Below are 19,566 nucleotides of genomic sequence, written 5' to 3' on the forward strand. Positions count from 1 at the left end.
TGAGATGTACATTTCAGAGCCCCAAAAGACTAAACTAATGCGTCATCACGTTAAGCTACAGGCAAGGAGACAACCTTTAAAATACGATTGAGGTCAGTGAGCCGGTCATGGGCAGAAGAAAGACAGGACTCGCTCTCAGTGAACTCTGAGGCTGGCTGCAAATTATGGTACATGGAGTTTTCTTGAGACATAAATATGTCATTGTAATCCAACTGTAAAATATAACATATGACATAATATAAAATATGAAAATATTTTATAACCTGTAGTATGTGTGCCGTCGCCACATTTTTATGTCTAAGACATGAGTTGGAAGGGGATCACGTGTTTTTTTTAATCTGTATGAAATTGAAAAAAAAAATGAAGGCAATCAGAATACCTAAAACAGAATATAGTGACTGAGATAAACAACGCATCCGGAATGAGACATCGACATTGAGGTGTGGATACTAGCACAGATTTTTAAACTGTCTAAAAAATTACCATGGCAGTCTCGGTGCAGTCCAGAAACCAAGTTGTCTATAGTAAAACAGGGTGAATGCGACAATACGTAACAAGCCATAATAAATTTGGAACTAATCGGTAGTGGGACGAGAGGACTTTATTTTCCCAAGCATTTCACACATTTGATTTTTCTCACGTTCTGAGTCATTTGGTGCTCATTTTGTCGAATTCTAACATATTTTTTTTCACAGTCATCGCAAAAAGTTAGTGTGTATGGTGGCCATTTTATCACATTCAATCATGCCGCCTCCCAGGTTGTGATGATTTACAGGCCTGGGGCGGTACTCTGCATTCCCTTCAACTAAAGTCTGATACATCGCTCGCGGTCTGGGAAATAGAGAATTGGGGCAATCACAGCCACAAATTTGTTCCAAAGCTCTCTTGTGTCAATATGCCATCTACAGAAAAGCAGCCAGAGAATGTGAAAAATGTATCACACCTGTTATAATATGAAAAATGTGATTGACCCCATCAAAATGTGACAAGCCCAGAATAAAAAAGAATAGCAACCAAACTAGGGCACACTTTCAGTTTCTGGGACTCAGCTGCGCCTTTCCCCCAAGACGTATCACGGATAGACCGTGAAAAATCTCTTGAAGACTCTGACCAAAAAATTCCACAGTGCTTGACACGAACAAATAGGGCCACCATGGCCAATGGCAACATATACCCCCTCTCAGACTGGTCACGCTATTTGCCGTATAATGCCAGGCCCCTAAACTGTCACACACGTGGCGCAGTTCCCTGTTGTCAGTGTTTGTAGGTCTTTCTACAAAACTTTAATACGAAGGGGAAAAATTGCCTGTTCAGACTTGCCTGTTAAGACACTATGTCCTGTTGCATTTCAGGCAACAGTGTTTGCCTGGAAACATAATGTCCAGGATCACAACTGGCGTCTATCTCAGCTGACTTTAGGTGAAAGGTCTGGACTGATCACCAGTCAATCACAGAGTTCATCGAGTGAGTGACATGGACATCCACACTGCCACTAGCTATGTTTACGTGGGGAAATTTATTCTGATTAAAGGCTGATCTGAATAAAAAATACTTCATGTACACAGCCCATTCAGAATATTCCGATCAGATCAAGCCCATTTCGATAAAGATTTCATTTTAAATGAGAAGTTTGGTTTATGTCGATTGATAAGCCGATCGGCAAAAACACTTATGCTGACATTTTGGAGCAAGCCGCCTTTACCGCACACGTTTGTTATTACCGGAAGCTGCAGCTCCATTAGTAAGTGTTACAGGACAATCAAGAAAAAAGTAGAAATGGATGGAATAATGTTTTGTTTTCAAAATTAAACTACCGTATTTTCCGCCCTATAAGGCGCACCTAAAAACCTAAAATTTTCTCAAAAACCAACAGTGCGCCTTATAGTCCGGTGCGCCTTATATATGGACCAAATTCCTAAATTCAAACTGTCCCAAAGTATTGTGTCATGAAATCAATCATAAGTGGCCCGCTGAAGACTATGAATCATGACTCAAAAAGACTATGGATCATTATTTTATGATTATAAAGTAATTTGTTCCGTCTGAAGTTGAAATAAAAAAGATAAAATGGAGAATGATTTGATTTGGATTAAAAATCTGACATGATGCATTAATGGTGCGCCTTATAGTCCGGTGCGCCTTATATAAGGATAAAGTTTTAAAATGGGCCATTCATTGAAGGTGCGCCTTATAGTCCGGTGCGCCTTATAGGCCGGAAAATACGGTACTCAATTCCTGCTCCACTGACAGTGTTCATTTTTTCTCTCTGCTCTCGTGTCAACTTAGTAGAGATACTCCATGTTGTGGGATATTTTAAGAGTGCTTTCTTCCACTGTGATGCTTGGCTTCGTAATACAAACTGGCCCAGCAGGTTTTACTCATCAGGTTTATTCTTTTGGTTCCTGTTCCCTGCTGGATAATGCAATGGCAAGTGTAGCGGCATGACTATTAAAGTTGGGAGTTGTTCATGTGCAAAATTGCATTTTTCATTAAGTGCTGATGAATTATAGACTGCAGCTCTTGCCACCTTAATAAGGTCTAATCATTTTTAGCCATAATCCAAATCTGTAACTGAACAGGTCAACAATAAACTAAAAATCCTTGTCACCCCGTCAATGAGGTTATTTTTGTTGTCTTTGACTGAATTTGGGTTGTATTCTTTTTACCTGTAGACACTTTGATTTTTTTCTAACATTGTCGATACAGTTTGTCCTCTCACAACTTTGGTCTGAGTATTTACTCACAGTATAACCTTGACAGTGGAATTAGGGTCTTTGAAGAAAAAACGTTTTATGTTATAAAAGTGGAAGTTTTAGAAAATAGGTCTCCTGATCAGATTACTGTAGATACTTAACAGAGACAGGACAACAGCAGTATTTAAGGGAATGCAGAAAATTGACTTGTTTTCTTTTCTTTTAATAGAAACATTATCCTGTGTTTTGTTCCAGTCTTCACTTATTTTTCTCTCATTTTATTTTCTTTTCTTGTGTGGCCTCATTTGCTTAGTATCCTGCAGACAGTCGTTACACCTGAGTCGAACTGTGCTATTCTCTCATCTCGCTATGCTGTATACCTGAAGCAGCAGCGCAGAACATATTATTGATTGAAGTAGATTTGTGATTCCGTGCAAGGTTCAGGAGGGAAATTACTCCAGAAGTATCCTTCAGGCTGCTCGTAAAGACTGCAACATGCATAGTTAGAGCCCCACTGAGGTGTCGATGTGTAGGTGTGTCGAACCAGACAGCGCTGCACATGTACAGTCCATTCACGACATATCCAATGACAGTGGAAGCTCTCATGTAAAATATCTGGTTGTAGATTCACACCAAATTGGAGAATATCATTTTTATTTAAATTGTAAATGGTTATATCTCATCTTAATCGTGTTGTTTTTTGTGGTGGTTGTTTAGGTTGTGAAGTTTTTAATCAGTTGTCAAAATGTTAAGGTCGAATGAATAAAACTAAAATGATTGAATCAGAATGGAAGATTCAAACACTGATTGATTATGTTTTGTCAATAACATATTCACATCAAAGGGCCAAAGGCATACTGTTTCAATCAAAGGTTATTAGAACAATCTGTCACAAAAATGTCACCATATGCTAAAAACTTTGAGAAAGTGTTAGCGTGACCCGTCAAGTGCCTTGATTTAGTTTTGAACTGGGAAAGCTAATTCAATAATACACTGAACAAACTTTATAACTTCCCAAACACTGTTTTCTACTTCTTTGCAATCTGCCTTTCACTAAATTTTAATCTTTACTTTTGGGTTTATTTTTTGTGAAATTCACCATCATTCACAAAACAAATTACTTTCCACTGTATAGTCATAAAGCATACTCTGCTGTTACTTATGTATGTACTATGTATGGATGGAGGGATGGAGGGATGGACCAGTCAGTCAGTCAGTCAGTCAGTCAGTCAGTCAGTCAGTCAGTCAGTCACTCAGTCAGTCACTCAGTCACTCAGTCAACTGTGAAACATAAGAGGGTTCGATTAGAATGTCATTGACAATTGTGTTTTACTGGATTTTTCTCTTAAAACATTTACTGTGTTTTCCTGACTATAAATCACCCCGGATTACAAGTCGCACCACCCATAAACTACATAATAAAGAAGGAAAAGACATATATAAGTCGCACTGAAGTGTAAGTCGCATTTTGGGGGGAAATTTATTTGGTAAAATCTAACACCAAAAAGAAGAGATGTGATCTTGAAAGGTAATTTAAAATTAGAATCGAGGCTGCCACGAATGAGTGGAGCAAGGGCGACCAAATGCAGCTTGGACCAGGGTTTATTGAAGGGAAAGGAAGTGGGCGAACACAGACACAAGCGGGACAGCAACCGGCTGAAAAGAAACACCACTGAGTGAGGGCAATTACAATATTACATTTAGTTGCAGTCCAATCAGGATGAAATCAAAATTAGGCATAGAGGAACAACTTAAATGTTATAATAAGCAGTGGAGTCATTACCTTGCCACTCCTTATTTCATTCCGCAATTCTCCACTGGTTCTGGTTAGGCAGACCTGGCATCATAGGTTAGAGCATGAGATCCAGTTTAAATGAAAGCCCCATATTAACTTGTGAGTTTAGTGTGTGACTCACCGGCACTATTTGGTATTTGACCCTGGCTATGCCTTGGAGAGTGCTCAGCATCTTTAAGTCCCCAGTCCCTTTTGATTCGTTTAGTGACAATTCCGAAGCCAGCACATTGCCAGTAAATAATATCATCTCACATGGATGTGGGCAGTGTTATGATGAAGAACACAGACTCACTGCAAATTGCAGCTGGAGTTCTTCATCCCCAAGCCACATCAGAGAGCTGCCCAATATTTCAGCCTGTTTTGTAGAATGGCAAATAAATTACCATCTGCCAAAGGAATTGTGGTAAATATATAACAGCCGAAGTTTAGAATGTTAAGACTGACAACACAAATCGTGAGGAATTGTGCTTGGACATTTTCACTTGCAAAATGTCACGCACTCTCCTCTGCCCCCAACTCCAAAGCACCAGAGAGAAGCCATATAGCTGCGATGCACGTCATGTCCTCTTTTAGTCTTTAATCAGTGTTGAATTCATCTCTGACTTTTCATGTCCCCTGACAGTACGAATTGCTGAACATGTATAGTCAAAGCAAACACAGCGATGAGCTTATTAAAGACACTGGGAGTGGAGAGGTGGAGCTTGGATCTTCCTTCAGCTGCTACATTGGCTGTCTGCTCAGCAGTGGGGAGGAGTTGCAAGAGGGAGAGAGAGGGAGAGAGTAAGAGAAGGGTAATGAGCACAGTGGGGAACAGGCAATGACCAACATCTCAACTGAGCGGCACATCAGTCGGGCTGCAGCTCCCGGGAGAGCCGGGTACAGGCAGTGCGGGGGACAGGGCTGCTGGGGACAGGGCTGCTGATCACAGCACGCTCCACTTGAGCAGACAAGCGTGCAACGGTGGAAAAACAAATTGCACACTTTGCAGGAGACAAGCTGAGTGTCGGGGTGAGAAAAGCTACCGGGTCAGCAGGAGAGGAAGCGTGGAGCAGCTGAGACCGACCGGGTTTCCATTTGCAATTGGGAAAGTTACCTTGTCTCGAGATGAGTAAGACTCTAACCAGGAGCATCCTGCACAGCTACTTCAGGACACTGAAAGCAAGACAGCAGCAGCAAGCTTAAGCAGCACAGGTCCACTCACTTTTTCTCTGGACTCTTTCAGACTCAAATTACTTGGCTCAGCTGTTTGACTTGGCGTGGATGTAATTTGATTTTCATCTGTGCATTTTTCATCTTTTTTTATCTGGTTGGGAAACAGTGCAGACTTGGAGGGCACGTTGTTCTGTCCTGTCACCTCTGAGACTATGTTAGACTGTGAGTCAGGGACCTCTTCATCATCAGCAGCAGTAGTAGCACTAGAGCATGGAGAAGTCCAGCAGTGAGGAATCAGCCATTCATCGTAGCCCTTCAGTCGAAAGCTGTGACTCTGATTTTCCTCAAGCCTCCACGTCTGGCCGCCCATTTGGTGGCCGCGGCTTCACGGCCGGCGCTTTCTACGGCTCCACGGGGCCACGTAAAAATACTCAGCAGGGTCAGGCTGCAACGGCAGCAGCTGAGGCCAGCACGGGAGACAAGAGCAACAACAAGTCCAGCTCACCCAAAGGGAGCAAATACGTGGTCTTTTACCTGGATCTATCATTTGTGTTCCTTTTAGAATTCAAGAAGTTTAACATGGCAAGAGGCTGCCTTTGCTGCTTGAAATACTTGATGTTCATCTTCAATCTCATCTTCTGGGTAAGTGCCTAATTACTTCATCACATCACACTGTCACGTAGATGTTTTTGATGCAAATGTGGAATAACAAATGTGATCAAAAGTTGACTGAGTAAAGTGCAGTCCGTCTTGCTATTTATGAACAATACGTGAAAATCTTGAAGGATCAACGCGGTGTAGTCAGTGCAGTCATGCGTTTCTAATTATTACATCAGAGGGTCTGCGCCTGCTTTTTGGCGTGTAGGTTTCTATTCCTGGATGTCATGACACAGGCAGTGCTATTGCACCAGGTCTTTTGTGTGTGGCCAGAGGAGGGAAGAGATGGGGAGTGGGATAGATTATGGTGGCATCGAGAATAAGAGTTCAGTGGGGTCAGGATAGTAGTTCAATTTTATGTTGAAATATATACTACATATATAATGTATATATATATTATTTGGTTTTAATTTATTTTACTTATCTATTTATTTTATTTATTTGTATTTTATTTTTGTTTTTATTTATTTTAAGTTACATAACACCAGAGGTTGAACCCATCACTTGGAATTTATTGTTTTACTGTGGTTATTTGTGCATCTTGTCATGACTTCATTCTTAAATATGTTTGCTATTAAAGATAAGTCATGATCTAATAGCGCTTTCATAGCCAAACATGTTGAGTGACAAACAAACAAAGCAAAAACAAATGTGTGGCGGGCTCTACTAGGTGGCCAAGCATGGACATCTTTTGTGAAAGTGGGAATCCCTTGAAATGTTTACAGGGTGGATTATAAGGCTTATGGGTTATGGGGCCAGGCTTTTGTGTGAATCCAGCCAAGCTTGAAACATAAAAACACCCCATATCCATATCAAGCGCTGCCCACCATGCCACTGGCTTATGAGCCGATTCTAACTGGGACACACTGGAGGCCATCGAAATCATTAGCCTTGAGCCCAGCTGTGAACAGGTCAGCATTGAAAAATCACACACGTACACATTCATCACACAAACCAGCAACTATCTCTTGGCCTGGTCGCTATACAAAAAAAACTACAGAGCTGCACATTGATAGACTCGGGGCTGCAAAGAGCACTGCTGTGTGCTGCTTCAGGGCGAGTTGCAGTATCTATATCACCCTCTTATCATTACTCATTTCACAGAGAGAAGAACCAAGTAATTGGCAGAGACGAGCAAAATGCCTCGGGGGGTGTTCTTCACTGCACACTTGATGTAAATGTTGGTGCGGGAGAATGAGAAGGCTCTGAGAGGCTTAGCGGATGGGGGATTCTTTAAATCTGACATTGATTTACCTTGATACAGCATCTCTTGTGAACTCTGTATAGGTGTTTTACAAGTTCCCAGGCTTTGACATGTGTAGGGCTACAGTTGAGGAATTAATTTTAACTTTTAACATGTGCAGCTAATTCATTTGACAGACTAATGTGAAATGTGTGTAACGTAAATGTGGAAAGTGTGTAATGATGGTTTGAACGGAACGGTAAGATAGGAAATTGTTATTCTTCCCTGAGTTACAGTTAGGTGTGAAATGTACTACTGTACAAATAATATTTCAAGAAAGATCGGCAGCAAAACCCCTCTTTTATTTTCACCGTTCCAAATAAGCAATTAGGTCTCCCCTGCTGAACTTAGAGCCGAGTTAAATCATGTCGATGCGTCTCTCTTGTCTTTGGCCACGTTTCTGGGAAAGCAGCAGAACTCGGTAGTCCTTCGTACTAAAATATTGACCACAATGACACACGCTGTTAAGGCTGACAGGGAACGGACTTGATGTATTAGAGAGGAGGTGGAGTCTCTAGCCACATTGCATTCTTAACGTTTCAGTTGAAAGCAACTTGAAATGAGTCCACAAGTCTCCTGCATTGTCATCCATTTTGTCATTAATATATCTTTAATTTATTGTGATTAAGAATTTACCAATTGAATTTCAAAGTGCATGTGATCAGAGCAAAGACCTTGTACTTAGATATTATAGTTCAATTTCCTGTATGTCCGTTGTGGCCCATTGTGCACGTTTAACAGATCAGAAGCCGCCACGGGGTACGACTATTAAGTCAACCTTTAGCAGCTTTCTCCAGGGGCAGTCTCAGGGGATTTGCTTGATGGCATTTACTCCCCTGGGTCTCTCGAAAGCGCCATTTGAGCTTAACCCCCTTTCTGTGGCAAAATCTCAGTACTGCTGCACACAGTGTATCATAATAGCTGGAAAATCAGCTTAGAATTTCAGTATTTTGGGCAAACTAACTTGCTGCCTACAAATGCAAAGGTTCTCTTTTGTTTTAGCTTCAGCACACAAATATAGAAGCTATGTGCTGTCCACTGCCCCTAACAAATCCCGTGGTGCGATACCTTTGTAATTTTCCTTTAATGAGCATGCACTACTCATACAGTATTTACTTACGACTTCATAAATTGATGTTAATGCTTTCGTTCCACTCTGGGTCCATTTTAACTGTAGTTTAATCAGTGTCCTGAGGGAAACTAATGAGGTGATTCTGGGTCTGACTGCAGCTTGTGGTTATGTCTCCTTTGTTAGCGACAAGAAGACTGGGATTTTGGAATGCGGTTTAGCGCCGTGCCCAGTAGAAGGTTAGTGGGTCTGTGGGTTGCTGCAAGTCACTTAACGGGATTCTTAAGCATTCGCTGTCAAGAGGGAGGGAGAGAGGTATGGCGACGCTCATAAGACTCTGCTGTACCATTGGCACTCTCACAGTCACAAGACTGCTGCAGCCTGTAAACCAGTTGGCCTCTGAAGTTCTGAATTCGTATCTCATCTCTGTAAAGAGAGTATTGCACTGTGTTAAACACAAGAGTCTCTTTTTCTGGACTTTTTCTGCATCTTGTTGGACACAAACACACTTGCACACGCTTACATACACAAACAACCTTCTTGGAATGTACTCTCATCATCTATACAAAATCCATCTCAGCAGGCTTGCTGTGGTAACTTGAAGCACAAGGTAAACAGCAGCAGGAACTCCAGGCATCCCGATCCATGTGCTCATCCTTCGACCCCCTCGGCAGTTGTTCATGACCATCTGGCTCGTCTTTCTTATAAGGGATTATAGGAGTCTGATCTGTAGGGGGAGTTTCGGGCAGATTAAAGCATTATTGTTGGGTCTGAGACGAGGGTTTCCTCGCCGAGATCCATGCTTGAAGCCAACTATCCTCAAAGCAAATGGAGTGGGGTAAAGGGGATCCATCATTTGCTGTTCGAATAGCAGGAGAGGATGAACGTATCACTGATGACATGCATGCTGCAGATTTTCTGACCTCTTCGCCCTCAACATATTCCACGACTGCCCCCAAAATCTCCTCCGCTTTCACGCCTAGACACTGCTTGAAAACCCATACGAGAGCTGTTGCTGCATGAATGGATTGACATAAGTACAAAATAATAAAAGTGTGACCTCCTTGATAGATGTATTAATAAATATATACAAAAATATGAGTAGTCAATAACATGACCTTGACAATCAACCAATGTCGAGTGATACATAAGAATTCCACTGAGTGCACCGATGTTTGCAATGCTGCATGAAAGCTGGATGTAACTAGTGCCTCCAGTATCCAGTATGAATGAATTAAGTGTGCTTTAGCATTTACTGTTTCTACGTTGGCATCTTACATGCTGAAGTGCATAAGCACCATTTTCTTTAGTTGCAGTTGTAGTGATATAGACTCTGCCTGGTGGGGCCATTACACTGTGTTATCAGAGTCTAAAGCCTCATCTTATATTCATGTCTAAAAGAAAATTGTCAGCTCAGCAGTCTTGTCCTCGCATGAACGCCAAGGTAGCAGTATCAAAGCTCTCCTTTCTATGAAGAGATAAAACAACCGTGATAAACTTTCCCGATTTCTTGCGCATACTCTGGAGGCTGCTGTTGGAATTTGCTGCAATATCATTTTGTCAAAGGCAATTAAAGATCAGAAAATAAACTGATTCAACCGCTGAGTCTAACATGTGATGATTCAAATGTGGAAACACTGACAGATCCCGTTGTGAAAAATCATCACAGCACATCTGGTTTGATGGAATTAGAAAACAAAAAAAGTAGAACCTCAAACTGATTCAACCGCTGAATCTAACGTGATGATTCAAATGTGGAAGCACTGACAGATCCCATTGTGAAAAATCATCACCGCACATCTGGTTTGATGGAATTTCACAAACGGCTACACGCAAGCTGTTCTTTTCCCACATGGGATCCTAATATATTGTGTCGAAGCAATTTATCTGGTTTTCATTTCCACATCAGCACTTAAGTATCAGCGTGTTCAGTCATCTTTCATGACTCAAAAGGTTGCATTGTAACAAACTACACCCCCCCCCCCCCCCCGGCCCCACATACACACAAACAGATTTCCACATAAAGTACAACTGAACTGCATCGATCAGTCACTGCCAGTTGAAACAAGGATCAAGAAAGATAAAAGTGGATGACGCTCAGCAAGACTGTGGTGAGACATGTACTATCTGCTGTCCTGCCACATGTATTGGACCTCCTCAAAACAACATAAATTTTCTTTGATTGAATTTTGAACTTGCCAAATACAACCTTCGGCCTCCCGTATGTGCATAAGGACACATAAGAAGCCGACTTGGAGGGCACTGCTATGTTTTCACTCGTCAATAACAAGCTATCATTTATGAAGACATCATGCTATTTACTTGCATTTAATTTAGTCTAATTAGCATTCTATATAGATTGTTAGACCTTGATTCAGATTGACTGACCTCCTTGGCAAATATCTCTACACTTGCTTTGTCCCTTCGCATCATCAAGGGAGTTCACTCTAATTTACACATCTGTACAGATCCTTCGATTTCTTGTCCGTGTTGAGACGCTGAGGCCATTAGCACGCGTTGCAGATCAACTTATCTGTGTGTGGGGGCAGAAATAACACAGGAGGATTAGTGTAGCGTGATTTTACTGGCGCACAGTCAGGAGGTGGAACTGGTGAGGAATTCCCTCTCAGATTCTTGCCTACATTAACTGGCTGTTGATTAAAACCATGATTGCCAACAAAGGTGTCTTGGCACACTAGAGTGCTGTGAGAGATCATTTGGGGTGTCATGGAAAGTTCTCCAGTTTCCTTTCATTTATCTAAAAATGATCACAGACTTCTAAGTGTAAATCTGACTATAGCAGTAACATAGACCGAAAGGCACAACAATTGAATGTTCTTCCATAAGTTGTGATTAACCATCTTAGCCATCATTTGGAATTCATGTAACAGAATGTACATCAGCATTGTGTTGAATTAAACAGGCTCCGTTTTATATAACAAATAAGTCAGTTTAGGAGTATATTGAGACAAAGTCATCAGCATTCATACTTTCTTTTGTTGCGTCATCACGATGACACAATACTAGACCTTGGAAATTTCAACACAACCGCATAAAATTTACAATTTGATCATTCAATTTTGATTATATCATATGTAAGATTTGTACATTGAAAGAATATATATTGGAGCAATAAACACCCAATGAACAATAATCACAGAAGCATAAATGATTCATTAATTTACAATCCAAACAAACTCTGAGTTCAAATAAACACAATTCAGTAAAATTAGCAGACAACATATTTTTCAAGTACAAGTACTCAAGTAAGTTGGGCTTTAAATTGTTTTAATTATTTTGCCGGTGCGACTCAGACTGGCACTCAAAATCCCTGTTGCCTAATTGCATTGACTTTCTTTTGGTGGTTAGCAAATACTTTTGGTGTATTATCGCTTGTGCCCAGAACGTTATGGAAATGCACCAACATTTGAAGAAAAAATGCAAGCAAAATAAAAAGCACAGTAGTTGAATCAGTGGTCATGGAAACAAATATGTGACGTGACAGGATTTACAGCGCCAGAAGTAGCAAAAACCAGCCAGGGCTCTACCTTTGTCTGCCATGTGATGTGGGATTCTAGTCAAGATAAAGTATTTTAAATTTGACCCCCAAAAAAATCATGAGCTAGAAACGAAAGTTTTGTCCAACTGGAACATTTAACACTGGTGCGACTCACATTCTGGAGCAACTTCTAGTCATCAAAATACCAGACTTAATTAGCATGTGTTTATCTAACATGGTCTCCACGTTGGTCAGCCAGTATTTTTATCCCTATTATAAAAGGTGTGTCACAGCGCTGGTGTCACATGTGTCAGACCCAAGATATAAACTAGGCCCAGACAATCAAATGGCACGTGTCTATGTATTTGCTTTGTTCAGTGTTTGAACAGAGATATTGCAGAACAATGTACGACTGCTTTTACCATGACAATGTTGCTACCAGGGTTGCATGAAAGCATGGAAACGTCAACTGACAAACTGCATCAGACTCCAGCGGAATTACTAGCAGGGGGATGAATGACAAAACAAATGCATGAACACTCCAAAATTATGAGGAGAGAAACAAAATAATCACATAGAAGCAAGTGACATTACTCTGCATTCTGTGAAAGCACCTTTATGATACACATCACACACGGGTGCCTCTCCCATGAGAATTGGAATGCATTGGGACTACTATCTGCTCTCCATTGTGTATATCTCAATATCTACCACACATTGTCCCAGAAGTGGCTTTATTCGTTAACAATGGTATGGGATTATGTAATATTGGTCAAATATTTGGCGGGAAAAAACCCTCAACAATCTGTTTAACTACATGTGTTAATTTGTTCACACATGTAGTTGTCCACTTCCTCTTTTACCATGACATGGTGCCAAACCATGCTCTTGCAGGTCCAAGGAGCGCACAATTGCTTTATATTTTACCCAACTGAGAAACCATAAATATACCTGAAGGTCACATGTCAAGAAATATTGATCCTGCTTTTTTTTTTTTTTTATACTATACTTTGAAAATGGTCCAGGCAAGGATTTCTCTGTAAAGACTATTGACTTGAATGTCTTTACTAAAAATATAAAGAAAAGAAAAAGGCATTTGAAACGTGTGTGTGTGTGTGTGTGTGTGTGTGTGGTTTGAGGTGAGTAATACCACTGTTAGAAAGATTTGCAGGATTCCGGCTGTGAATAAAATTAGATCAACGATTTAAGTTGTGCTCTGTCATGTGGCCTTGATATAACAGTGACCCAGTTAAAACCTCCTGCCAGACTTGGTGCTATGGCCGCAGTACTACAAAATTCTGTCCGTGACATGCAGTCACTTACATCTGTTACCACTTCTGTTATTTCGTGAACATTTCATTTAATACTGGTGCTTCTAACTATGATGTTTACCACCAACCAAACAAATCAAGTGTATCCCACGTGCACAAGTAGCAGTAGTTCATCATTACCTTGTCTTTTCACACCAATCAATGCTAATCTCGACCTAAGCAGTGAATTAACGGGAATGTTCCTGCTTGCTAGTTGAGCTACTCAGCATTTTTTAGGGCACCCCAAGGCAAATCACAGTGAGATCAATGCTTTACGGTCAGACGCCTCAGCTGCTGTGGAGGCTGAAGAATATCATTTAACGTCTTCTGAGAGCAAACACATTCCTTCCTGACTCACGTTTAATTAAGTGTGTATGAAGTGGATAGTTCTGCAAATCCTTAAGATCACGCACTGCATTTTAATATCAGGTTTACTGTGAATTAGTACAGGAATGCACACATATGTACATCACAACCAAAGCAACAATTTGTGTGTTTTCTCCAGTGTTCGTTTGCGATACCAGTTTCGCGTAAGACCCGGCAAACAGGAAGTTGGTGCAAATGCTCGTAGTCTATCGTTATAGTGGTGCCAACTTCTGGCCCGGCATGCATATTACAGTAATTTCAGTGTAGATGTTTTTCTTAGACGTATCAATATATTTTTTAAAAATTGTATAAATTTCATCTGCAGAGTAAACATGTAAAGATATATATTAAAAAAAACAAAAAAAAGAACCAGCTGAAAAAAGCCACTCCAGCCACTAAGTGTGGTTTGCTCACACCCCCTTCGTCTTTACAAAACAATACGGGAAAAATTAGGAAACACTGAATGTATGTGCCACAATAAGCTGTAAATATTTGTAAAATCTGTTTATTTTACATGTGTCATCTTGAATTTGGGTCAGGGACTCAGGCGCTCTGTGCCTGAATGGTAATGAGCCCACATGACGAAGTAGGCTCCAACACGCAATGTGGCACACACACTCATTCGTGATGTTAGCTGTAACAAGTGAGACAGATTTATGCCTTAACCATTAGAGCGCATGTATTGATTTATTTAGCCAAACCGCCACAGATTAGTGCTATGTTATAAATCGGCCATAAAATAAAGCATAATGTGGCTTGGAAGGTTACGTTGTATAACTACACTGCTAGACAAAATTGCATTCAAATGTCAAACATGGTTCTATCATTATTTTTTCATGGGGCCATTTCATGTGAATTATGCGGTGAGCTATGCAATTCAACCTGTCCTGTGAGATGTTGCTTTGTTTACTGCAGCTCATCTGCGTTCTAATTTAGAAGCCCAGGTTTCTATTAGAGCAGGTCGTTGTATTGCTCTGGTTATGTCCGATTCAATTTGACTTTATTTGTGTGCAAGTTGATGCAAACAAGAAGCTGTGATATTTCTGCTGAAGACTCCAATGCAGCCACTAATCAAGGCACTTGGCTACACCACAAGATGAGGGACTGGCACTGGCAAACTGTAAAGCAAGCCCAGGTTATTGGCAGCCATACCACATGCAAATTCATTTTGCATCTTATCACCACAGACATAATCTGTCCCCTTGACATTGCCCGCCTCTTATCACACCTCTGAAGCAAATTGTTCCTCTTGTTTGTTTTACACCAATTTGCAATTACTGCTTGAACTCACAAATGGGAAGGAGACTTGTATATGCTTTAGTAGTCAAGTCTTGGTGCTTGTATGTTTTCAAACTGGTTTCTGCATAATTCTGTGATTGCCTGCGACATGTCAGTCACATTTGATAAGAGACATACAAAGTGTTACTAGGACAGTTTTGTTCAAGGTGAAGGCCACATGATTAAATTGTAATAAGGAGGGTTATTGACCAGTACTCATCAATGATTGATGACAAATACAATTTGTTAACAAAAAACTTACCCTTTACACTCAATTGACTAGACAATGTTTTTTTTGACCAGCTGATGTTTCAAGCATATTAAAAATTAATGTTCACCAGCAAACCCTTCAAAGTAGATAAAATCCATAACCTTTAGTCATCTAATTATGTAAATGTGAGGGAGCATGCTGAATTGCAAATATTATACCACATGATATTATCTCACTTGCATTCCAACTTGCAGTACATTCAATTAAATTTATCTCCGACTTATGCATGCTGCCATACAAAATCCAAAAGGTTTGGCCAGCAGCTGTCACAAGTTCTTGTTTATTAGGGCACACGCACAAAATGGATGAATTCAGATTGTAGTAGTATGCCAATGAAGCCAGTCTGCGATGGGCTCTGCATTTTTCACATTTATCTTACAGGATACACATTATTATCCTCATTGAACACTCTAATCCATCGGGAGCCCAACAGTAAATATTAACATGGACCTTTTTGCCTATGGATGCACATATCAGGACAGTACACTGTGGCAAGGCCACTCCTGTCTGTGCTTTGTACAAGAACAGTTGCAGAGCCTTCCAACATATTGCAGGTCAGCCCCTTAACACTCTTTTTCATTCATGTCATTGATTGTGAATGTTTTAGATGTCCCAACAAGTCCTATGTCTTATGTATGCACTGGTTTCATAGTGTTGCTCGAGTGCAGTCCACAAGAAAATTTGGACAGATGGGTACGGACAGATTTTTCTCCTTAGACTTTCTGAGAAGACAGACTGGCATACAACACATGCTCTCTGTTTCTTGTGTTGGAAGAAGTGGAGTATGAAAGCACAGAGGGCAGAAAGGATGGAGGAAAGGAATAAGGAAGGTTGGGAGGGAAAGAGGAAAAGAAGGACATATCCTAAGGAGGAAGAGAGGTGAACAGCACACTGATCTTTGGTGACAGCTCCTGAGAGGTGACTCACACTCATAGTCCCGCTCTCTCTTTCACTTGATATGGTTAAGCTTGGCAACATTACACTTTGCTTTTTTTGTCCTTTACAAGGTTTAAAATGCATGGAAATAACAAGACTCACAGAAGATGTCCAGACCTAATGGATAACCCCAAGTGCAGCCACCATTAATTAACACTTGCCTTCACTGATTTGAAAAATATCGCTGCCATAAATCTTTCTTTGAAGAAGTGAGAATGTTGTACTGGCCATGTGGGCGCAAAAGCAGTAATATAAAGGTGTGATGGCCAATCAAGTGTTTGACTTAAAATGAAATATCATGTTTTAGTTATTTTTGTAATTTAATCAGCTATATGTAAGAGGGCCACATTTTAGTGATATAACACATTAAATATTGCATTACAGTGCAAACTACCGTTCTGAACATGCTGTCAGTTGCGTTTTGAAATCGGCTGCACAGTAGATTAGCAGCCATTACAGGAATACCTCCAGGGCATTACTGTGTCATTTCAGTAATGTTAGCTACTCTGATGTTAACTAAAGAAAATGAAAAGTTGGTGTGCAGTTGGATTGGAGATCATTTTCCAAGAATTTCTACAGCAAGTATGCCTTGTTAACCCATCACAAAATAACTAAAGTACCATCATTATTTATTAATAATAAAATCCATCAGCACGTTTTGAATTATGCCTGTACAACACAGTGCTCTACTGTTGGTTATTTTGTGTGTTGCAGCTCTGTTATAGTACCGAATCCCATTACAAAAGTTTGAAACAAAAAAAGGTTGAACGACTTTAATAATCGAGCAACACCCTAAAGACAAAGATGGGCATCGTGACAACCCAATTGAACTCAGGCAGATTAGTCTGTTCACCAGACTGCGTCAGAATGACAAATGTACGAGCACTGGCTGCCTTTATCTTATTTCAATATTTGATTTTTTGTACAAAATAAAGACGTGGTCCACACAATTTTTGCATACAGACTTGACTCATGACAAAGAGGCAATTAAACAGTCATCGTTTCTATTCAGTCATGGTTTTAAATGAGAAGAAGTGATAAAACCCGCAGTGTCTTTGTTGTCATTTTTAGGTTTACATGTGGACTTTTTTGTCATCATTCGGATTCAGTTTAAAACAAAGTTGAGTATTCCTAAGAGCAATCACATTTCTCATTTCACTTTTTTACATCAGAAATGATTTATTATCCTTGAGGAGCTGCTATCTAGTATTACGTGTAAACATGTGGTGGCTGAAAAATGTGTATTTTGTTTTTTGGTGGCGGATGTATGCTGAAAAATGTCAATGCATGAATATGCACGCAGACATCTTTGCTTGCATGCTGGTAAGATAGATGGAGACTGCAGCAGTGGGGATGTTCATTGCATCACACTTATGAACATAGTATTTGCGTGTCCATAGCGGTTCATGATGCTGGCAGTATGGCACACATACTGAGCCTGGAGTTTTGACCAGCAGAGGCCCCTATAATTTTGTAGACTCATTTAATATATCCGGTTCATTTACAGGAGATGTCTGCCAAAGTCACAAAAATGTAACACATTTATATTCATTGCAATCTTTTGGCATTCATTTCTGATCCCCCAGTTGCTGTTTGTTGTTGCCTGCATGAAAATTAGCACCTTGTTAATGGCTTTTACTTGGCCACTGCCGCAAACACTGTCAAACACCTGCTCGCCCTCCTGACTATTAGATGACTAACATTCTGCTAATGTAACAAATTTTGTTTTTTTTGTAAGTGCGGCACAGTAACAGCAATTTGTCATGCATAAAATGAAATGTTAGAAGTCCTTCTTACTTCACCTGTTGGAAAGTTCTATACCTTCAGCAGTACACTACGTAGAATTTCCATTATTCTGGTTATATCCTCCAAGTTGTTGTCTACATGTTGTATGCTCCTCCTTATAACGTGACAGTAGAAATAGATTTGTGCACCGCTTTCATCTTGCCATCCGTCCATCTATCCATTGGGGGTGTGCTTAAAATATTGATACCTAGATATGTACCAATATTAATAAAAAATGATATTGTATCAATAATCTCAAGAGTACAGGTCACCAAATAGGATTTTGTAGCCTATAAACAAAGGCAGATTTACTGCTGTGCTGCAATTACAATGTGTACTACACTATGCCTTGACACTGAAAAGGTGCATGGAACATTTTGTGTCTTGAAGGCACTGTCTCTTAAAAAAAAAAAAAAACTTAATGAATTACTCATTTATTTCACTTCCCTTTAGGATTCTGCTGGCGAGCACTCCAGCAAAGAAAGGAATCCAACTGAAAAAAAAAAAAACACTAAAACATTGGAAAAAGGTATTGAAATACACAAGGGGAGAGAATGATTGAACTTGGTCACTCAAATATTTGCATGACCGCTGCAAAGCATCGTATTTTCTCGTAGGAGATCAATATTGGACTCTGTCACCTATTGATGTATTCTTTATATACTGTACTTGTGTCATTTTATTTGGCACACCGATGCCTACACAATTAGATTTAGGTTATGGCAGCTATGACTTACATAGTACCTACTGAGCATGTCTCTTCTGTAGATCTCATTGTGGAGGTCACACTCCATCACATGTGAGCCGTACGGTGCATACAGAGGGCATCTTAAGCAGTTCAAGTGGAACATATTCTTTATTTAGCAGTTATTACATTTAATGCATCTTTTCTGGTTGTAAATCACAAAAGGAAAGAAACAGATTATAACAGCATGTTGTGGTTGAAGTCTTCGGCGGAGATGGTGATGTTTTATTGCGGTTTGTCTGTTATAAAATTTTATTGTTAGTCATGTGGTCAATGACTGTGCCTAGTTTAAAGCATTAAATGGAAGTGGGGACATTTTGACACGTGTTCATCAGATGCAAATCTCGTGACAACAGAAGCTAGTATCATTCGCAGGCTTCAGACGGTAATGGCCTGTGGCCACAGTGATAAGTCATGATGGCGTGGATGAGCTCTATCTTCTCTCTCATTTGTTCCTGTCTAAACGAGATAGGCCCACTATCTGCTGGCAGGTGTCCTGCAGCAACATGCTAACAATACGATAGACTCTTTAGAGTCATTGCCTGACTAAAACCCTATAGTTGTCACAGCGCTATTATCCATCCTGATGCGGTCTTAACCGTCAAGGATGGAGGCCAATCGGAGAACGGCACATGCAGGATGGATGGACGTGCCAGAAGCACGTCAAGAAGGTGGGTAGCCGAGAATCAAATAAATCAGTCTGTTTCTGTAGTTTGACAGGCAGACTGGATGATTGCCTTCCTCTGGAAAGTGACCCTGTCACCATC

The 19,566-nt window shown here is 40.4% G+C and overlaps 1 protein-coding gene across 2 annotated transcripts in view; it reads left to right on the forward strand.

The window, feature by feature from the left end:
* The window catches only part of tspan9a (tetraspanin 9a), a 124,003-nt gene that overhangs the window by 60,620 nt on the left and 43,817 nt on the right, over positions 1-19,566 (forward strand). Inside the window, exon 3 of one of the 2 annotated variants that reach the window (XM_061283762.1) lies at positions 6,203-6,282. In XM_061283762.1, coding sequence (XP_061139746.1) covers positions 6,220-6,282 — 63 coding nt within the window. In that variant the 5' untranslated portion in view covers positions 6,203-6,219. Of the gene's footprint in view, positions 1-5,273; positions 6,283-19,566 lie in introns of those variants that run through there. The other variant, XM_061283761.1, reaches the window with a different exon arrangement.

This window comes from Syngnathus typhle, linkage group LG7, assembly GCF_033458585.1.
Source record: "Syngnathus typhle isolate RoL2023-S1 ecotype Sweden linkage group LG7, RoL_Styp_1.0, whole genome shotgun sequence".
In the NCBI taxonomy this organism is placed as follows: domain Eukaryota; kingdom Metazoa; phylum Chordata; class Actinopteri; order Syngnathiformes; family Syngnathidae; genus Syngnathus; species Syngnathus typhle.